Below are 22,434 nucleotides of genomic sequence, written 5' to 3'. Positions count from 1 at the left end.
GGTGCCCGAGACGAAGTCCCAATAATTCTCAAACCTTAGAGGCCCGGAACTTACCAAAAGGTAAGACGACCCGAGAAGAAGTCCCAATAATTCTCAAACCTTAGAGGCCCGGAACTTACCAAAAGTTAAGGGTGCCCGAGACGAAGTCCCAATAATTCTCAAACCTTAGAGGCCCGGAACTTACCAAAAGTTAAGGGTGCCCGAGACGAAGTCCCAATAATTCTCAAACCTTAGAGGCCCGGAACTTACCAAAAGTTAAGGGTGCCCGAGACGAAGTCCCAATAATTCTCAAACCTTAGAGGCCCGGAACTTACCAAAAGGTAAGGCGACCCGAGACGAAGTCCCAATAATTCTCAAACCTTAGAGGCCCGGAACTTACCAAAAGTTAAGGGTGCCCGAGACGAAGTCCCAATAATTCTCAAACCTTAGAGGCCCGGAACTTACCAAAAGTTAAGGGTGCCCGAGACGAAGTCCCAATAATTCTCAAACCTTAGAGGCCCGGAACTTACCAAAAGGTAAGGCGTCCCGAGACGAAGTCCTAATAATTCTCAAACCTTAGAGGCCCGGAACTTACCAAAAGGTAAGGCGTCCCGAGACGAAGTCCCAATAATTATCAAACCTTAGAGGCCCGGAACTTACCAAAAGGTAAGGCGACCCGAGACGAAGTCCCAATAATTCTCAAACCTTAGAGGCCCGGAACTTACCAAAAGTTAAGGGTGCCCGAGACGAAGTCCCAATAATTCTCAAACCTTAGAGGCCCGGAACTTACCAAAAGTTAAGGGTGCCCGAGACGAAGTCCCAATAATTCTCAAACCTTAGAGGCCCGGAACTTACCAAAAGTTAAGGGTGCCCGAGACGAAGTCCCAATAATTCTCAAACCTTAGAGGCCCGGAACTTACCAAAAGGTAAGGCGACCCGAGACGAAGTCCCAATAATTCTCAAACCTTAGAGGCCCGGAACTTACCAAAAGTTAAGGGTGCCCGAGACGAAGTCCCAATAATTCTCAAACCTTAGAGGCCCGGAACTTACCAAAAGTTAAGGGTGCCCGAGACGAAGTCCCAATAATTCTCAAACCTTAGAGGCCCGGAACTTACCAAAAGGTAAGGCGTCCCGAGACGAAGTCCTAATAATTCTCAAACCTTAGAGGCCCGGAACTTACCAAAAGGTAAGGCGTCCCGAGACGAAGTCCCAATAATTATCAAACCTTAGAGGCCCGGAACTTACCAAAAGGTAAGGCGACCCGAGACGAAGTCCCAATAATTCTCAAACCTTAGAGGCCCGGAACTTACCAAAAGTTAAGGGTGCCCGAGACGAAGTCCCAATAATTCTCAAACCTTAGAGGCCCGGAACTTACCAAAAGGTAAGGCGACCCGAGACGAAGTCCCAATAATTCTCAAACCTTAGAGGCCCGGAACTTACCAAAAGTTAAGGGTGCCCGAGACGAAGTCCCAATAATTCTCAAACCTTAGAGGCCCGGAACTTACCAAAAGTTAAGGGTGCCCGAGACGAAGTCCCAATAATTCTCAAACCTTAGAGGCCCGGAACTTACCAAAAGTTAAGGGTGCCCGAGACGAAGTCCCAATAATTCTCAAACCTTAGAGGCCCGGAACTTACCAAAAGTTAAGGCGACCCGAGACGAAGTCCCAATAATTCTCAAACCTTAGAGGCCCGGAACTTACCAAAAGTTAAGGGTGCCCGAGACGAAGTCCCAATAATTCTCAAACCTTAGAGGCCCGGAACTTACCAAAAGGTAAGGCGACCCGAGACGAAGTCCCAATAATTCTCAAACCTTAGAGGCCCGGAACTTACCAAAAGTTAAGGGTGCCCGAGACGAAGTCCCAATAATTCTCAAACCTTAGAGGCCCGGAACTTACCAAAAGTTAAGGGTGCCCGAGACGAAGTCCCAATAATTCTCAAACCTTAGAGGCCCGGAACTTACCAAAAGTTAAGGGTGCCCGAGACGAAGTCCCAATAATTCTCAAACCTTAGAGGCCCGGAACTTACCAAAAGGTAAGGCGTCCCGAGACGAAGTCCTAATAATTCTCAAACCTTAGAGGCCCGGAACTTACCAAAAGGTAAGGCGTCCCGAGACGAAGTCCCAATAATTATCAAACCTTAGAGGCCCGGAACTTACCAAAAGGTAAGGCGACCCGAGACGAAGTCCCAATAATTCTCAAACCTTAGAGGCCCGGAACTTACCAAAAGTTAAGGGTGCCCGAGACGAAGTCCCAATAATTCTCAAACCTTAGAGGCCCGGAACTTACCAAAAGGTAAGACGACCCGAGAAGAAGTCCCAATAATTCTCAAACCTTAGAGGCCCGGAACTTACCAAAAGTTAAGGGTGCCCGAGACGAAGTCCCAATAATTCTCAAACCTTAGAGGCCCGGAACTTACCAAAAGTTAAGGGTGCCCGAGACGAAGTCCCAATAATTCTCAAACCTTAGAGGCCCGGAACTTACCAAAAGTTAAGGGTGCCCGAGACGAAGTCCCAATAATTCTCAAACCTTAGAGGCCCGGAACTTACCAAAAGGTAAGGCGACCCGAGACGAAGTCCCAATAATTCTCAAACCTTAGAGGCCCGGAACTTACCAAAAGTTAAGGGTGCCCGAGACGAAGTCCCAATAATTCTCAAACCTTAGAGGCCCGGAACTTACCAAAAGTTAAGGGTGCCCGAGACGAAGTCCCAATAATTCTCAAACCTTAGAGGCCCGGAACTTACCAAAAGGTAAGGCGTCCCGAGACGAAGTCCTAATAATTCTCAAACCTTAGAGGCCCGGAACTTACCAAAAGGTAAGGCGTCCCGAGACGAAGTCCCAATAATTATCAAACCTTAGAGGCCCGGAACTTACCAAAAGGTAAGGGTGCCCGAGACGAAGTCCCAATAATTCTCAAACCTTAGAGGCCCGGAACTTACCAAAAGGTAAGACGACCCGAGAAGAAGTCCCAATAATTCTCAAACCTTAGAGGCCCGGAACTTACCAAAAGTTAAGGGTGCCCGAGACGAAGTCCCAATAATTCTCAAACCTTAGAGGCCCGGAACTTACCAAAAGTTAAGGGTGCCCGAGACGAAGTCCCAATAATTCTCAAACCTTAGAGGCCCGGAACTTACCAAAAGTTAAGGGTGCCCGAGACGAAGTCCCAATAATTCTCAAACCTTAGAGGCCCGGAACTTACCAAAAGGTAAGGCGACCCGAGACGAAGTCCCAATAATTCTCAAACCTTAGAGGCCCGGAACTTACCAAAAGTTAAGGGTGCCCGAGACGAAGTCCCAATAATTCTCAAACCTTAGAGGCCCGGAACTTACCAAAAGTTAAGGGTGCCCGAGACGAAGTCCCAATAATTCTCAAACCTTAGAGGCCCGGAACTTACCAAAAGGTAAGGCGTCCCGAGACGAAGTCCTAATAATTCTCAAACCTTAGAGGCCCGGAACTTACCAAAAGGTAAGGCGTCCCGAGACGAAGTCCCAATAATTATCAAACCTTAGAGGCCCGGAACTTACCAAAAGGTAAGGCGACCCGAGACGAAGTCCCAATAATTCTCAAACCTTAGAGGCCCGGAACTTACCAAAAGTTAAGGGTGCCCGAGACGAAGTCCCAATAATTCTCAAACCTTAGAGGCCCGGAACTTACCAAAAGTTAAGGGTGCCCGAGACGAAGTCCCAATAATTCTCAAACCTTAGAGGCCCGGAACTTACCAAAAGTTAAGGGTGCCCGAGACGAAGTCCCAATAATTCTCAAACCTTAGAGGCCCGGAACTTACCAAAAGGTAAGGCGACCCGAGACGAAGTCCCAATAATTCTCAAACCTTAGAGGCCCGGAACTTACCAAAAGTTAAGGGTGCCCGAGACGAAGTCCCAATAATTCTCAAACCTTAGAGGCCCGGAACTTACCAAAAGTTAAGGGTGCCCGAGACGAAGTCCCAATAATTCTCAAACCTTAGAGGCCCGGAACTTACCAAAAGGTAAGGCGTCCCGAGACGAAGTCCTAATAATTCTCAAACCTTAGAGGCCCGGAACTTACCAAAAGGTAAGGCGTCCCGAGACGAAGTCCCAATAATTATCAAACCTTAGAGGCCCGGAACTTACCAAAAGGTAAGGCGACCCGAGACGAAGTCCCAATAATTCTCAAACCTTAGAGGCCCGGAACTTACCAAAAGTTAAGGGTGCCCGAGACGAAGTCCCAATAATTCTCAAACCTTAGAGGCCCGGAACTTACCAAAAGTTAAGGGTGCCCGAGACGAAGTCCCAATAATTCTCAAACCTTAGAGGCCCGGAACTTACCAAAAGGTAAGGCGACCCGAGACGAAGTCCCAATAATTCTCAAACCTTAGAGGCCCGGAACTTACCAAAAGTTAAGGGTGCCCGAGACGAAGTCCCAATAATTCTCAAACCTTAGAGGCCCGGAACTTACCAAAAGTTAAGGGTGCCCGAGACGAAGTCCCAATAATTCTCAAACCTTAGAGGCCCGGAACTTACCAAAAGGTAAGGCGACCCGAGACGAAGTCCCAATAATTCTCAAACCTTAGAGGCCCGGAACTTACCAAAAGTTAAGGGTGCCCGAGACGAAGTCCCAATAATTCTCAAACCTTAGAGGCCCGGAACTTACCAAAAGTTAAGGGTGCCCGAGACGAAGTCCCAATAATTCTCAAACCTTAGAGGCCCGGAACTTACCAAAAGTTAAGGCGACCCGAGACGAAGTCCCAATAATTCTCAAACCTTAGAGGCCCGGAACTTACCAAAAGTTAAGGGTGCCCGAGACGAAGTCCCAATAATTCTCAAACCTTAGAGGCCCGGAACTTACCAAAAGGTAAGGCGACCCGAGACGAAGTCCCAATAATTCTCAAACCTTAGAGGCCCGGAACTTACCAAAAGTTAAGGGTGCCCGAGACGAAGTCCCAATAATTCTCAAACCTTAGAGGCCCGGAACTTACCAAAAGTTAAGGGTGCCCGAGACGAAGTCCCAATAATTCTCAAACCTTAGAGGCCCGGAACTTACCAAAAGTTAAGGGTGCCCGAGACGAAGTCCCAATAATTCTCAAACCTTAGAGGCCCGGAACTTACCAAAAGTTAAGGGTGCCCGAGACGAAGTCCCAATAATTCTCAAACCTTAGAGGCCCGGAACTTACCAAAAGTTAAGGCGACCCGAGACGAAGTCCCAATAATTCTCAAACCTTAGAGGCCCGGAACTTACCAAAAGTTAAGGGTGCCCGAGACGAAGTCCCAATAATTCTCAAACCTTAGAGGCCCGGAACTTACCAAAAGGTAAGGCGTCCCGAGACGAAGTCCTAATAATTCTCAAACCTTAGAGGCCCGGAACTTACCAAAAGGTAAGGCGTCCCGAGACGAAGTCCCAATAATTATCAAACCTTAGAGGCCCGGAACTTACCAAAAGGTAAGGCGACCCGAGACGAAGTCCCAATAATTCTCAAACCTTAGAGGCCCGGAACTTACCAAAAGTTAAGGGTGCCCGAGACGAAGTCCCAATAATTCTCAAACCTTAGAGGCCCGGAACTTACCAAAAGGTAAGGCGTCCCGAGACGAAGTCCCAATAATTCTCAAACCTTAGAGGCCCGGAACTTACCAAAAGTTAAGGGTGCCCGAGACGAAGTCCCAATAATTCTCAAACCTTAGAGGCCCGGAACTTACCAAAAGTTAAGGGTGCCCGAGACGAAGTCCCAATAATTCTCAAACCTTAGAGGCCCGGAACTTACCAAAAGGTAAGGCGACCCGAGACGAAGTCCCAATAATTCTCAAACCTTAGAGGCCCGGAACTTACCAAAAGTTAAGGGTGCCCGAGACGAAGTCCCAATAATTCTCAAACCTTAGAGGCCCGGAACTTACCAAAAGGTAAGGCGACCCGAGACGAAGTCCCAATAATTCTCAAACCTTAGAGGCCCGGAACTTACCAAAAGTTAAGGGTGCCCGAGACGAAGTCCCAATAATTCTCAAACCTTAGAGGCCCGGAACTTACCAAAAGGTAAGGCGACCCGAGACGAAGTCCCAATAATTCTCAAACCTTAGAGGCCCGGAACTTACCAAAAGTTAAGGGTGCCCGAGACGAAGTCCCAATAATTCTCAAACCTTAGAGGCCCGGAACTTACCAAAAGGTAAGGCGACCCGAGACGAAGTCCCAATAATTCTCAAACCTTAGAGGCCCGGAACTTACCAAAAGGTAAGGCGACCCGAGACGAAGTCCCAATAATTCTCAAACCTTAGAGGCCCGGAACTTACCAAAAGGTAAGGCGTCCCGAGACGAAGTCCCAATAATTATCAAACCTTAGAGGCCCGGAACTTACCAAAAGGTAAGGCGACCCGAGACGAAGTCCCAATAATTCTCAAACCTTAGAGGCCCGGAACTTACCAAAAGTTAAGGGTGCCCGAGACGAAGTCCCAATAATTCTCAAACCTTAGAGGCCCGGAACTTACCAAAAGTTAAGGGTGCCCGAGACGAAGTCCCAATAATTCTCAAACCTTAGAGGCCCGGAACTTACCAAAAGTTAAGGGTGCCCGAGACGAAGTCCCAATAATTCTCAAACCTTAGAGGCCCGGAACTTACCAAAAGTTAAGGCGACCCGAGACGAAGTCCCAATAATTCTCAAACCTTAGAGGCCCGGAACTTACCAAAAGTTAAGGGTGCCCGAGACGAAGTCCCAATAATTCTCAAACCTTAGAGGCCCGGAACTTACCAAAAGGTAAGGCGACCCGAGACGAAGTCCCAATAATTCTCAAACCTTAGAGGCCCGGAACTTACCAAAAGTTAAGGGTGCCCGAGACGAAGTCCCAATAATTCTCAAACCTTAGAGGCCCGGAACTTACCAAAAGTTAAGGGTGCCCGAGACGAAGTCCCAATAATTCTCAAACCTTAGAGGCCCGGAACTTACCAAAAGGTAAGGCGTCCCGAGACGAAGTCCTAATAATTCTCAAACCTTAGAGGCCCGGAACTTACCAAAAGGTAAGGCGTCCCGAGACGAAGTCCCAATAATTATCAAACCTTAGAGGCCCGGAACTTACCAAAAGGTAAGGCGACCCGAGACGAAGTCCCAATAATTCTCAAACCTTAGAGGCCCGGAACTTACCAAAAGTTAAGGGTGCCCGAGACGAAGTCCCAATAATTCTCAAACCTTAGAGGCCCGGAACTTACCAAAAGTTAAGGGTGCCCGAGACGAAGTCCCAATAATTCTCAAACCTTAGAGGCCCGGAACTTACCAAAAGTTAAGGGTGCCCGAGACGAAGTCCCAATAATTCTCAAACCTTAGAGGCCCGGAACTTACCAAAAGGTAAGGCGACCCGAGACGAAGTCCCAATAATTCTCAAACCTTAGAGGCCCGGAACTTACCAAACGGTAAGGCGACCCGAGACGAAGTCCCAATAATTCTCAAACCTTAGAGGCCCGGAACTTACCAAAAGGTAAGGCGGCCCGAGACGAAGTCCCAATAATTCTCAAACCTTAGAGGCCCGGAACTTACCAAAAGTTAAGGGTGCCCGAGACGAAGTCCCAATAATTCTCAAACCTTAGAGGCCCGGAACTTACCAAAAGTTAAGGGTGCCCGAGACGAAGTCCCAATAATTCTCAAACCTTAGAGGCCCGGAACTTACCAAAAGGTAAGGCGGCCCGAGACGAAGTCCCAATAATTCTCAAACCTTAGAGGCCCGGAACTTGCCAAAAGGGGACGGGGGCTCGGATGGTTGTTAATCCGCTACTAATAATAGGCGAAGCGTAGAACCACCGCGTGATAATTGTTTTTCAAGTAGCCCACACACAGCTACTAGTAATTCCTGGATCTAACCAGGGTTAGCTGATTTAAATCAACTTGATTTTAATCACGATTTAAATCAATTTTTATGTAGTATTTTTGAAAAAGAAAAACCTGGCCAATTGCTATAATTTAGGTTTAATTATAATCTTTCTTGTATTTCCCCCCTAATGTTGCATTGGATTCTACCAGTGGCTGGGGACTACGCCGAATTTGTTTTGTAAAGTACCAAGATAGGTTTTAAAAAATAAAAACTTCTATATGATTATTAGCTTAAATTTTACAAATTAATTATTCATATTAGTCTTTAAAAATTAAAACATATGATTTAGGTAAAATAATTATACTAAATTATATAAAACTTTGAAATTTTAATTAAAATCAAATAAATCAAAATAATCAATAAAAATCCGATTTAAGTCAAAAAAATCGATTTATTTGATTTTTTTAAAAAAAAATCAAAAAAATGGCAACCCTGGATTTAACGGACCCAGTGACGGCGCGTAATGAAAGAGCTAGGCTTACGTTGGTGGATCCACTGCGATAGAGCACTTGTCGGGAAAGAATACGGTTCAGCTTGTGTCGTTCGCGCACCGTCACTTCGTCGGGCGGTTTCTTGACTCTGTCCTTGACGCTCATCGAAGCCTTCCAAGTCGAGGCCAGATCCTTGTCCATCGCTTCAATCTCGGTGAACGTGCCTTGGTACTTCACGCGACCGTTTTCCAACACCACGATCTGATGATATCAACACGAGTTTCCCCATTAGACTCGGGAAATATTCATGTTAAAAGTTAGCGGAACGTGAATAATTTACCTTAGTTGCCTGAGGAAGATATTCAACCTTGTTGGTGACCATCACCACAGTGCGCCCACGACGTAGCAGCATCGTTTTTATGCCCTGCTCGAACACGTGGCTGCCCACGTGAGTGTCCAACGCGGATAATGGATCATCCTAATTATTGTTTTAATGACATGAAAATAGTCAATTATTATTTATAAATGTTTAATTTGAAAATAGTAAATTATTATAAAAATAATTTGAAAAAATTAAATTTGAAAATAGTAAATTATTATAAAAATAATTTGAAAAAATTAAATTTGAAAATAGTAAATTATTATAAAAATTATTTATAAATGTTAAATTTGAAAATAGTAAATTATTATAAAATAATTTGTAAAAGTTAAAATAGTAAATTATTATAAAAATAATTTGTAAAAGTTAAAATAGTAAATTATTATAAAAATTTGTAAATGTTAAAATAGTAAATTATTATAAAAATTTGTAAATGTTAAAATAGTAAATTATTATAAAAACATACATAAATGTTGAAATAGTAAATGAATATATAAATGTTGAAATAGTAAATGAATATATAAATGTTGAAATAGTAAATGAATATATAAATGTTGAAATAGTAAATGAATATATAAATGTTGAAATAGTAAATGAATATATAAATGTTGAAATAGTAAATGAATATATAAATGTTGAAATAGTAAATGAATATATAAATGTTGAAATAGTAAATGAATATATAAATGTTGAAATAGTAAATGAATATATAAATGTTGAAATAGTAAATGAATATATAAATGCTAAAAGAGTAAATGAAAATAGCATTTATGTCTTAAATCTTCAATTCCTTAAAAGGAGAAATAGGATTAAATTTCTAAAACGTTATAGGACTATTTTTTCAAAATTATATAACTTTATAGGATTATATATGCTATTTCGTTTACTAACTTTATGCATTTAAAAACAAAATCTATATTTAGGGAAATAAACCTTTGATTTTCACTTAAAAAATATGAACTATTTAACCATTTCCTCACCAAAATATTCTAACCATGTTACCAATAACAAAAGTATAGACTAGAATGACTTTGTATAGGAATTTATCCTATAGCTAGATCTAGCAATTGATATGAGTGGCGGGGTTTGCAATGGGCAAAATATCAAAATTATAGGATTTTATAGGACTTTTTGGAAATTTTGCTAAAAATATAGGATGTTATAAGACATTTTTGAAAATATAGTTTTTTATAGGAATTATAGGACCTCTAGGGACCTTGTGATTTTTTAAAATATAATATTAATACTTACCAAAAGCACAGTTTTCGCTTGCGAATAGAAAGCCCTGGCCAGGGCAATTCTTTGCCTTTGACCTCCGCTCAAATTGACCCCTCGCTCTCCAATCTCAGTCATATCCTTGCCAGGCAAAATATCGATATCAGGTTGCAAGGCGCAAGCCTGAATGATTTGATGGTACCTAAACTTAACTTGTTAGTACGGTTAAAACACAGGTTAGGCTTAGGTTTTCTTCTGCCTGTCACCCTTTAAATTTACTTCCCTTCCAAACAAATACCCTGGTGGTAGGCCAACAGTAGAACACGTTGGCCTACCGCCAGGGGATTTGTTTGAAGGGAAAGTTAATTTAAAGGGTGACAGGCAGAAGAAAACCTAAGCCTTTAACAGAAAACAATCATAAAACTGACCTTCGTCCGTCATAAGGTTGACCGAACAAAATATTTTCTTTAAAAGTAGCGTTTAACAGCCACGGTTTTTGCGGCACGTAAGCTACTGCTGGTGTAGAACTAAACCATATTTAGTAATTAGCAATGTTTAGCTTTTAAATTGGTATCAGTGTGAAATTATATACGTATACACTTGGAATTGTCTAAGTAAGACTGGACTAACCATGGACCAAGAATCTAAGAGGACTCACTGTTCAGGTTTTAAAAAGCACGCGTTGATAGTTTGATACTGGGAATATGAAAATCACGGTTAATTTTAGTTCAATGTGGACAAACTTGACGTCGCTGAAGTCGATTTTCGGCGTAGTTTCGTTGCGAAGCTGGAGCCTAGGAGCAACAAACACAAGGAGAACGCAGCTAGCCTTTAAACACGCTAGCAAAGGGTTGTGTACGAATTTAATTGGACGAGCGTCACGAGCCTTTACGTTGAACGTTTTACGGGCGGGGGAAGACAATTTCCGTCTAGCCAATGAAAAACGTACGCAAGAAAATCCACGACTTTTGACGGGTTGCGTTCCCCTTGTGTGGGGTGTTGTGTTTGTTGCTCCTAGCTGGAGCGTTCACGTTCAATTTTGACAAAATGGCGCCGTTGTTGTCGGTTAAATGATTAGGCTGAGTAATATTTAGACCTTTTATTTTTTAAATTTGTTCTTTAAAAATTTAAGTAGAGGCAATTAACCATTGTGTTCAGTAAAATAACTAGTAAGGTTTTTTTAATCAAATTAACTAGAATCCATTTCATTTCTAAACTGACACCGAACTTTCTGCCCCCTTAAATTCTTGATCCATGTTCTAATCGATTCTCAGATAACAGTTATCTGAACCGAGAAAATCATCAGACCTATATCAGATCTACATTTAAGCTCAGATACGAGATCAAACCAGACAGTTTAAACCCGAAATTAATTTTAATTCATAGTAAACTAATAGATTATTTAATTAACTGTTTATTTTGATTTGCTTTTAAGATTGGTTACTTGGCATGCTGGATCAGCTAAAATTTAAAATCAGATTGTTAGGCGAAGGAATATTAAAGGTTAACCTAATCTGTCTAATTATCTTAAAATATCTGAAAATTGCGATATAGAAGCAATATCTCGTAGAAATCGGTTTCGTTCCGCGTTGATTTGACAAATTAAGCTTTGGCTCTACTAGGAGACAGTGGCGTAGCTAGTGGGGGGTGGGCGCTCCGGGTGCCACCCGTTTGGGCGTGATTTGGGGTGACACCCGGTCGTGAAAAAAAAATAAAAAATAACATCAACTAGAGACTAGAAAGTAGCACACAATGTAATGGAGAATTAAACATTCCTAGTATATAAATATATAATTTCCCGGTAAAAGTCATTCTTACCTGGACCATTTAACGCAACCGCGCGTCACCGTAAGTTCCCCCAACATGGCGCAGAGTAGTGACGATTTACCACTACCAACTTGTCCCACTAGACAAGTTAGCTTACCTACGGTTCAAATGCCCGGATATAGTAGGTTTTCTTTGGGATAAATGATACCGTGACACGTACCATTGGGTATTTGAAGATCTACATTCCTGAGCACCGGAACCCGTTCGTCCAAGCTCCAAGTGAAACTGGCGTCTTGCACGGAGATCGAAACGGGACCTTCCGGTGGGAGGTGATTTTGGATTTCGGGCAGAAACACCACGTCCGAATCGTCGAACACGAATTGGTTGTTGGACAGATTGGACAATTCTTCTTTCTCGTGAATGTACAGCTGCGAATTGAAAGGAAAAGTTGCGGTTAGGGGAGTTCACTTCACTTTACAATAAGCTAATTTCAACAACAATTTATCGTTGGCTTGGTTTAATCTAGGAGCAACAAACACAAGGAGAACGCAGCTAGCCTTTAAACACGCTAACGAAGGGTTGTGTACGAATTTCATTGGACGAGCGTCACGAGCCTTTACGCTGAACGTTTTACGGGCGGGGGAGAAGACAATTTCCGAATTTCCCTATTCCGACGGCAGCAGGCCTCTAGCCAATGAAAAACGTACGCAAGAAAATGCACGACTTTTGACGGGTTGCGTTCTCCTTGTGTGGGGTGTTGTGTTTGTTGCTCCTAGGTTTAATTAAGTCGTAACTTTAAAGTTTTAGAACCTTACACTAAATCAGGTATTTTAGAGAAGTATAAAATAGAAACTATTTTAGAGTATAATCAAAAACGCATAGACGTACCAACCAAAGAATATAAAGCCCCAGGAATGGAAGGATTGATATTTTTGGCCGCGTGTTTTGGCCGAGCTAGAAACTTCCGGCAAAGCAAATCAGAGTATTCGGAAACGGTTAACGCAACCCGGTCTCTCTTTAAAAAAGAGAGGCGCAAAAGTTCCACTAGACGGAGCTACACCTTCCATTCGTGGGGCTTTATATTCTTTGTACCAACCGATGGGTAAGTCACTCTCGGATGACCTGTACACAGAGTTCGCGTACTTAGTACTGTTAAAGGTACGGATTTTAAAGAACTCTTATTAGCACAGTCAGAGGTACGACAGTGTACACCGAGTTCGTGGAGTGACCAACCCCTCGGTACCAACAACAGAGGAAAGGAAATTTTGCTGGATCGCCTCCCAATCAATTGTTTTTAAAGAGGCGGAGCTATTGAGTCTTCTTCCACTATTGTTACTTCTAAGAAGAAGGCGCGAACCCTTACATATACAGAAAATTACATATTATTTTTAAGCTGGATTCAAGTTGGCTTTAAGTTGTCGTTATCAAGTTTCAAGTTGGCTCTAAGTTGGCTTTAAGTGTCCTCCATTAAGCGAAATTAGAGTTGGTTTTAAGTGGTTTTAAGTAGGTTTTTAGTTAGTTTAAGCTAGGAGCAACAAACTCAACACCCCACACAAGGAGAACGCAACCCGTCAAAAGTCGTGGATTTTCTTGTGTACGTTTTTCATTGGCTAGACGCTTTAGCGCCTGCTGCCGTTGGGAGGGGAAAATTCGGAAATTGTCTTCCCCTCCGCCCGTGAAACGTTCAGCGTAAAGGCTCGTGACGCTCGTCCCATGAAATTCGTACACACCCCCTTCGTTAGCGTGTTTAAAGGCTAGCTGCGTTCTCCTTGTGTTTGTTGCTCCTAGGTTTAAGTAGTTCTTAGACCGCTTATTTTTTTGGTTACTTAATATAAAAAGGCGGGGCTTATTTTGAAAATATATATTAGGAGGCTCAACGACGGGCTAAAGCTATGATTACGTGTTCTTAGTACGTCTATGGGTTCTTGGTATAATATATATGAAAAGCAAGTTGCAATGAGTTAAAAAACTAAAATCTAATGTTGAAATAGAAAATATCAAGTTACTACATTTTTCAACCCAGTTGTTTAGATCAATAAAATCGTAACTTGAAGTTACTACTTTTTTAAACCCAGTTGTTTAGATCAATAATATCGGAACTTTAAGTTACTACATTTTTAAACCCAGTTGTGTAGATCAATAATATCGGAACTTGAAGTTACTACTTTTTTAAACCCAGTTGTTTAGATCAATAATATCGTAACTTGAAGTTACTACATTTTTCAACCCAGTTGTGTAGATCAATAATATCGTAACTTGAAGTTACTACATTTTTCAACCCAGTTGTGTAGATCAATAATATCGTAACTTGAAGTTACTACATTTTTCAACCCAGTTTTGTAGATCAATAATATCGTAACTTGAAGTTACTACATTTTTCAACCCAGTTGTTTAGATCAATAATATCGTAACTTGAAGTTACTACATTTTTCAACCCAGTTGTGTAGATCAATAATATCGTAACTTGAAGTTACTACATTTTTCAACCCAGTTGTTTAGATCAATAATATCGTAACTTGAAGTTACTACATTTTTCAACCCAGTTGTGTAGATCAATAATATCGTAACTTGAAGTTACTACATTTTTCAACCCAGTTGTGTAGATCAATAATATCGTAACTTGAAGTTACTACATTTTTCAACCCAGTTGTGTAGATCAATAATATCGTAACTTGAAGTTACTACATTTTTCAACCCAGTTTTGTAGATCAATAATATCGTAACTTGAAGTTACTAAATTAATTTTAAACATTTTTCTGGATTAATAATATCGTAACCAAGATACGGTATTTTCAAATTGTAATATCTCCATAACTTTAAATTATATTTAATTTTTAACAGAATTAGGGGAAAGATCGTCCGTTTTTACATTAGAAAATGTCGTCAGTAGAATTACGACTCAGTTAGAGTTCCGACTTTATTAAACCAAGCCAACGTTATATGATTATGTGGGTGTCACCCCGTTAGCCTCGTGATTGCCGTAAGAACAATATGTTCACCAGGGTTGGACATAAGGCACTAATCACGACATTTGACTACTAAAATAAATTCCCGGACTACTAATATTAATCGAAATCTGGCGGCTCAGTCAATTTGACTAGTTAAAAATTTACCAAAATATTAATAAGTAATGGCGAATACGGCGTATCATGAATTCATCAATACCATTTTATTTAAAAAAATTGTGATCGGCCAAAGTCATGTTACTCTAGTGATAATAATATCATATTTGAATTCTGACGGGTAAAGCAAAATGTTGGCTGACCTTCTTGTTTGTATACCCCCATTTTTATCCCCACTAGTCAGTGACTACTAAAATAAATTAAGATAGGAAGCTCAATAGTCAGGCTGACTACTTAAAAAAATATCCTTATGTCCAACCCTGAATCCCACTGATGTATTAACCATTGAATTGGGAATAGTACCACTAGAATGACAGTTTCAATCTGCCTTCCGCGAAACAAATATTTCAAAATTGAGAACTCTATCATTTATCGGTGGCGCCATCCGTTGTTAACGGCGGGAACTATATCATATGAAAAAGACTTTTTCAAATATTCCACCTTGAAAGTGATAGATGGTACCAACGTGTAATGATAGAGTTGACGACTGAGGGCGCTGACTCGAAATTTCAGAATTTGATTCGTGAATCAACGACTCCCGAACGCGCCTTTGTAACTCTAGCGGTCCTATTCCCAATTTAATGGTATTAACTATATTTTAAATATTAAATTTGAATTTGAACAAATTTCCAATCATCTTGTACGTAAATTTAACAGACCCAAGAGTTAATTTTATCAAAAATTAACTTTTCGAGTTATCTTGTTTTGGAAATAAGATAGCGAAACGCGAACACATTAATTTTAACTAATTTTTAAACAAACCGAATTTCTCGAGTTACCTGGTTTCGGAAATAGGGTAGCGAAACGAAAATGTTCTTTGAAGTTAGATGTCGCCTGTATCAATTGGTACGCGGGCTATGAGGGTCCTCGAATTGGCCAAAAATCCCAATTACTATTTCTTTATGCAACCGAAAAAGTAGTAGTAATTATCAGTAACAGGGTTGTATAGAGATGGTTCGATCACTTAGATTTTTTATTTGGCGAAATATTTTTCTACCACGAATGGCGCTAGTTACGCTAAGTAGCCCCTACATATATTTTGTGGGCTTTACCTCATTACACTGGAGTACCTACGGAAAGGGAACATTACCTAGTTTTCGTGTCGATCGACCTCGGTTCTTTATAATCTCTAAATTAGATAATTGTCGCTTTGTTATAAATTCATAATTATAAAATTTTTGAAAATTGCGATCAATCTAAGCAAACCTAAGCTAATTAAGAGCCAAAAGTCAAAACTACGGTCAGTGTTTATTTCTAGTACAAAATTTGTATTTCAGTTCAGAAAAATATCTAGGAAACTGAAATTTAATGTTCGCTAATTATAAATATTAAAAAAATAAATTTCTTTAAAATTCACACGTATAAAAACGAACCAGAAATTTAAGCCATCCCAGTTAGCTTGTAAAATTTAAATTTCCCGCTATCTCCTATAAATTAGGCTGCACCTCAGTACTTGCAAATTACCAACCGTGAATTAAATGCAGTGGCGTTGCTGGGGGGGGGGCAAAGTTAGTTTTCTTGCTAATTATAAAAATTGTATATTTACACAGACACTGCCGCTTTCTGGTTTGTATTCGACGGTAGCTCTTTCCTCGTCAGCCAAATTTCGCCATGGAACGTTGGATTCGACTTCCGGCAGGCTTAGGAATTTCTGAAGCCGCGATGTACTGACCTGCAAAATGGATCAATTTCATATGTAACGCTCGTCTTCAAGAGAGTTCGAATCTTTGTAACGTAATTTAGGGAGTGGGGGTTCGTGTCATTGTAACGTAATTTAGGGAGTGGGGGTTCGTGTCTTTGTAACGTTATTTAGGGAGTGGGGGTTCGTATCTTTGTAACGCAATTTAGGGGGTGTGGTTAGAGTCTTTGTAACGCAATTTAGGGGGTGGGGTTAGAGTCTTTGTAACGCAATTTAGGGGGTGGGGTTAGAGTCTTTGTAACGCAATTTAGGGGGTGGGGGTTCGAGTCTTTATAACGCAATTTAGGGGGTGGGGGTTCGAGCCTTTGTAACGTAATTTAGGGGGCGGGGGTTCATGTCTTAGTAACGTAACTTAGGGGGCGGGGGTTCGTGTCTTTGTAACATAATTTAGGGAGTGGGGGTTCGTGTCTTTGTAACGTAATTTAGGGAGTGGGGGTTCGTGTCTTTGTAGGCAATTTAGGGAGTTTGGGTTCGTGTCTTGGTAACGTAATTTAGGGAGTGGGGGTTCGTGTCTTTGTAACGCAATTTAGGGGGTGGGGGTTCGAGTCTTTGTAACGCAATTTAGAGGGTGGGGGTTCGAGTCTTTGTAACGCAATTTAGGGGGTGGGGGTTCGAGTCTTTGTAACGCAATTTAGGGGGTGGGGGTTCGAGTCTTTGTAACGCAATTTAGAGGGTGGGGGTTCGAGTCTTTGTAAAGCAATTTAGGGAGTGGGGGTTCGTGTCTTTGTAAAGCAATTTAGGGAGTGGGGGTTCGAGTCTTTGTAACGCAATTTAGAGGGTGGGGGTTCGAGTCTTTGTAAAGCAATTTAGGGAGTGGGGGTTCGTGTCTTTGTAACGTAATTTAGGGAGTGGGGGTTCGTGTCTTTGTAACGTAATTTAGGGGGTGGGGGTTCGAGTCTTTGTAACGCAATTTAGGGGGTGGGGGTTCGAGTCTTTGTAACGCAATTTAGAGGGTGGGGGTTCGAGTCTTTGTAAAGCAATTTAGGGAGTGGGGGTTCGTGTCTTTGTAAAGCAATTTAGGGAGTGGGGGTTCGAGTCTTTGTAACGCAATTTAGAGGGTGGGGGTTCGAGTCTTTGTAAAGCAATTTAGGGAGTGGGGGTTCGTGTCTTTGTAACGTAATTTAGGGAGTGGGGGTTCGTGTCTTTGTAACGTAATTTAGGGAGTGGGGGTTCGTGTCTTTGTAACGTACTTTGTTATGAGGAGGTATTCGATTTTTGGCAAAACGTAATTTATGAACAGTCCCTGAAGTGCAAATCGGTGCGTATTAAGAAACTTACGAATGAGTTGATAACGATGGGAATGACGAAGGGAATGATGTAAAGAGGCACGGTCAGTTGGTTGAACAGCGCCAATCCCGTGAACACTTCAGCGGGGGTCAGGCTCTTGCCTTCAATCTCCGAATAAATTGCGAAGGTAACCAGGGTCACCAATATGGAGGAAGCTTGCGTTATGAAGGCTGCAAACGAATATATGATTCATAGATTAGGATTTAAGGAAACGAATCCTGTTCAAAAACCAAGCGCTACGCCATAAACCCTTGGATCAGTTCTTCTGGGTAATATGTGTTTACTTTGAAAATTATCTAACTGTAAAATTTTCGATAATTTGTAGTGTTGTAAGTCGGAAAATGTTTCGTATTTTTCCGAAAAAAATAAGAGTTTTCATTCCATGATTAGTATAATATCTTGTTTGCAAATTTAATTAAAGTGGCATTTTCGCCAAATTTTTTCGAATCTAAAAGTAAAATTAAACCTCTAGACTAGTTTAAACTGATAAACAATGTAACACTATTAATGTTTTGTAGTATGTTAACTGACATTAGACATTTTATATCGATAAAAAGTTAAAAACATTAAAAACCCTTAAAAAGTAATTTATGTTTCAATTTATTTCTCTGGAAATTTTTCCGCATTTTATTTTTCCGGAAAATTAACAACAGTAATAATTTGAACAATCGTTAACCCGTTAGAAAATTTAAGTAAATTAACACTAGAAAATTCCCAAATTGGATAATTTGTTAAACTATTCGTTAAAAAATATTAAGCTTGGAAATTGATTTTTTTTTAATTTATAAGTTTTAAAAAGTTAAAAAATTCCTTCTAAGGTTTATAATTTTTTTAAATTATGAGATTTCAAAATTTATTCCAGTTCAGGGGGATCGTGCTTAAAGGTTGACAGAATCATTTGAAAAACACAAGCCCTATTTAAAACAATTCCTTAGCCCTTGACGTTATCGTCGCTATAGGCAGAGTGATCCAAGGGGTACGCAGCACCTTGTACATTGAAAGTAAAGCCACGTTCACACTTACCCCTAAAATGGCTTCGTTTAAGATAACTAGTTTTCAAAACCAGCGTGAGAAATCGCTATTCGGCTTCATGTTGGTTCGGGCACGGCCAACTTTGACACTCGCGCAATAGCGGCCAACCCATTCGCCGAAATTCCATAAACAAGGATTTTTCCGCTATAAACTATCGGCGTTCAGCGCCATGCTCGTTTTTAAATTGGCTTCAATGCAAAAACTATTATAAAAATTATTTTCCGCTAGGGGCGCTCAACGCCGAGATAAATTTTTATAGAGTGTTGTCGACTGAAACCCTGCGACGTCACCATTGTAATTTGCCTATTGATAAAAAACGGTAACTGTCATGGCGGCCACTATTAACACTACAGCTGTGACGTTACAAGTTTTCAAAATCGTATCAGACGACAACACTCTATTCGTAGGTTAAAGGCCGACTACATAAATCTTCGGTTTACTCTGTCTTTCACTGGAAGTAGGCTGACGTCATGGCACTCGTGTATTGCAGTAAGCCTACTTCCAGTGAAAGACGGAGTAAACCGAAGATTTATGTAGTCGGCCTTTAACATTGAAACTTCAACGAATGGGTTGGCCGCTATTGCGCGAGTGTCAAAGTTGGCCGTAGTTCGCGAAGCAACTCGTCCAACGCTTTCAAAACGACAAGGCGGGGAAGTAAAATTGCGCGTATTTTCAAAAATAATGGGAATAAAATTCTAAATAATGTCAAATAATATTACTGTATGTATAGTAAACATGATTAACTAATCGTTTTGGGATACATTTGAGTATTTTCAAAATTCTGGTCATAATTTGAAATGACGTTAAGCCTTGGCTATAACCGAACCGGGTGAAGCGATTTCGCACGTGTGAACCGTAGAAATATAAATGAAAATGAGACTAGAACCACCGCGCAATCCGGTAATCTCAAGGAAAACGGGCAAGCTAGAAGGCTGCCATGAGAGTGGAATACCTACTAATCCACGCAGGAGTGCAGCAGCTCCATCTATTAAAAAAAATTAACTTTTAATTTTTAGAAATAGATGGCGTGCTTCCACAAAGAATACTGCCGATTCCACTCTCATGGCAGCCTTCTAGCTTGCCCGTTTTCCTTGAGATTACCGGATAGCACGGTGGTTCAAGTCTCAGTTCTATTTCTAAGGTGTGAACCGACAATTATCGTCGGCGGTCAAACTGGCATTCAAACCGACCTAAACTGGGTTTTAAGCTCTAGTGTGAGCGTGGCTTAAGAGTACCTACTGTTCAACGCGACGTAAATGGCGTCCCTTCTGAGTAGTTTGAGTTCCTTCTCGCGAACGTTGCCTATTAGACGGCCATACATGATTTCCCAGCCGTACAGCTTCAGCAGTTTGATTCCTTGCAACAATTCAGTCGTTTTTCTGAGCCGTTCGTCCGATACGTCCTGGGGTGTTACAATGTATCATTATTGTGATTTATTAATCGCTTAAATTAAGAATACATTTATTTATAATACGCATGTATTCGGGTAGCCGCAACCATTGAGTTGGGAATATTAATCTAGAGGTCCAATCAAAACGTCGGATTTCAGTATTTCGCGAAACAAGTTTTTAAAAATAAGAATACTACCGTCTGCTCCCAAATGATGAGAAAACTTTATCATTCTACCCGTGGCGCCGTCTATCTCTCAATGGTTCGTTCAAATAAGACGCGTTTTCCGGCAAAAATATTTTTTTCTCAAAAATAATGGATGGCGCCACGGGACATATGATAACGTTTTCTCGTCATTTTAGAGGAGACGGCACATTCGTAATTTTCAAAAACCTGTTTCGCGAGGAGCAGATTTGATTGGATCTCTAGATTAATATTCCCAACTCAATGGCTGCAACTGTTTTCATCATTACACACACACACACACCAAAATTTAGTGATTTAAGTGACTAACAATTTTAAAAATAGTGACTATAAAAGAAGAAAAACCAAGGTTTTAAAAGTTCAAAAATGACTATGAATCTGAAACATTTCATAGTCTTTGCAACGAAGTAAATTTGGTCTTAGCCAACTTGTTAAAATGGGAAAACAAAAATCACAGCCAACTTCGATTCCGTAACTCGTGTTCATAGTTGGCCGTTCGACGATAAAGAAAGATACTGCATAATAATAATTAGATAATTTAGATTAATCCGATTAATATTTAAACTACCATTGCCAAAAGAAAATGAATAATAATTCGTATTTCTTAGGATAGATGACGCTGCAAAGTCACGTAACTATCATCTTTTCAGCCCCCCTGGACTTTATAGTTTCACCTATTCAAATGCTCAAACTCTTTCCAAGCTCCAAAATGAACAAGTTTAGAATTAATAACTGGCAAGATTTCACTTCAGCTAGGAGCAACAAACACAGCACCCCACACAAGGAGAACGCAACCCGTCAAAAGTCGTGAATTTTCTCGCGTACATTTTTCATTGGTTAGACGCTTTAGAAATTGTCTTCAGCGTAAAGGTTCGTCCAATGACATTTGTACACAGCAATGCGTTAGCGTGTTTAAAGGCTAGCAGCGTTCTCCTTGTGTTTGTTGCTCCTAGATTTCAGTTTGGTTTTTAGTTTAGAAGAGATTGTTTAAAGACAAATAATATTAAAAATTATGAAGTGATAAAAAGTTACTAATTTTTAAAAAGTTATTTTAGTGACAGAATTTAAACATGGTTGCATAATATTATCTTTTATAATATGATAATTTTAAGGTTTATGGCATTATAATAGACGGTAAAATAAATTCAAACGGCTCCCAGCCTCTGAAGGGTTTTTGAATTTGGGGGTAGGAAAAAAGGGGGAAAGTTTCGTGACAGCATGGCTGCCAGCCTCCCCACTTCGCGACTTTAATTGTCACTGAAGTCATTTCAACCGTTTTTCACGTCTATTACGATTGATATCAATTAATTATTTGTATTTTAATTTAAAGAATTCAAGTTATAGGTAAATTTACAGTTAAACAACCATTTTGTCTAGCTTTATTCCCGAAATATAACGGTCAGTTTACTTAGATGGCACCACGTGCTCTACGAAGAATCACGATTTAGATAATTGTTACTCGGCGACAGTTAAAAATTGGTCTCTGCGCATGCTCCAATACCAACCAATCCGGTGTTCCCTCCCTGGCTAGTGTCCAGTTTTCAAGTGGCAATGACGGTTTAAAATTCCACCCCCATTTATTTTACCGTCTATTAAGGGGATTTGTTTATTTGTGAATTAATTTAGGATTGAGGTGGTCTTTTCTATTTGAGACTCCAAGTAGGGGCCGAAAAACAAAACTATAATACGTAATTGGTGAACAGGAACCAGCCATAGTGGAAACTAGAATTCCAGACTTTCTCTAGTACTATTAACTTTTGGTGAAATTATAATTAAGAGTTTCGACTCACCAAGGACTCCTTTTGAATGTCCGACAGTTTGGTACAAATGCGGTACTGCAGCGGACCCAGGACGTAAATGGTCGCCGCGCCTATGATGGCGCTAAATCCGAGTTGCAAATACAGAAGGACTAATAGCAGGATGATCTACAGTAAATTGATAGCTTGTCAGAATTTTTTTTATTATGATACTAGGTGTATAATTTGTTTCAGTGTATAATTTGTTTCAGTGTATAATTTGTTTCAGTGTATAATTTGTTTCAGTGTATAATTTGTTTCAGTGTATAATTTGTTTCAGTGTATAATTTGTTTCAGTGTATAATTTGTTTCATTGTA

The 22,434-nt window shown here is 40.6% G+C and overlaps 1 protein-coding gene across 1 annotated transcript in view; it reads right to left on the bottom strand.

Annotated features, from left to right (window-relative positions):
- LOC149958636 (ATP-binding cassette sub-family C member 9-like) overlaps positions 1-22,434 on the bottom strand; it is a 72,601-nt gene that overhangs the window by 31,614 nt on the left and 18,553 nt on the right. Inside the window, exons 7-16 of the mRNA XM_090165979.1 lie at positions 22,111-22,245; positions 19,967-20,129; positions 17,687-17,865; positions 16,256-16,381; positions 11,808-12,015; positions 11,639-11,744; positions 10,249-10,347; positions 9,857-10,022; positions 8,567-8,704; positions 8,278-8,487 (exon numbers count right to left, since the gene is read on the bottom strand). Coding sequence (XP_090022105.1) covers positions 8,278-8,487; positions 8,567-8,704; positions 9,857-10,022; positions 10,249-10,347; positions 11,639-11,744; positions 11,808-12,015; positions 16,256-16,381; positions 17,687-17,865; positions 19,967-20,129; positions 22,111-22,245 — 1,530 coding nt within the window. The remainder of the gene's footprint in view (positions 1-8,277; positions 8,488-8,566; positions 8,705-9,856; positions 10,023-10,248; positions 10,348-11,638; positions 11,745-11,807; positions 12,016-16,255; positions 16,382-17,686; positions 17,866-19,966; positions 20,130-22,110; positions 22,246-22,434) is intronic.

The sequence above is a fragment of the Leiobunum rupestre genome, chromosome 2 (assembly GCF_980474605.1).
Source record: "Leiobunum rupestre chromosome 2, qqLeiRupe1.1.hap1, whole genome shotgun sequence".
In the NCBI taxonomy this organism is placed as follows: domain Eukaryota; kingdom Metazoa; phylum Arthropoda; class Arachnida; order Opiliones; family Sclerosomatidae; genus Leiobunum; species Leiobunum rupestre.
The sequence above is the reverse complement of the archived record's forward strand: the minus strand, read 5'-3'. Positions and strand labels throughout refer to the sequence as shown.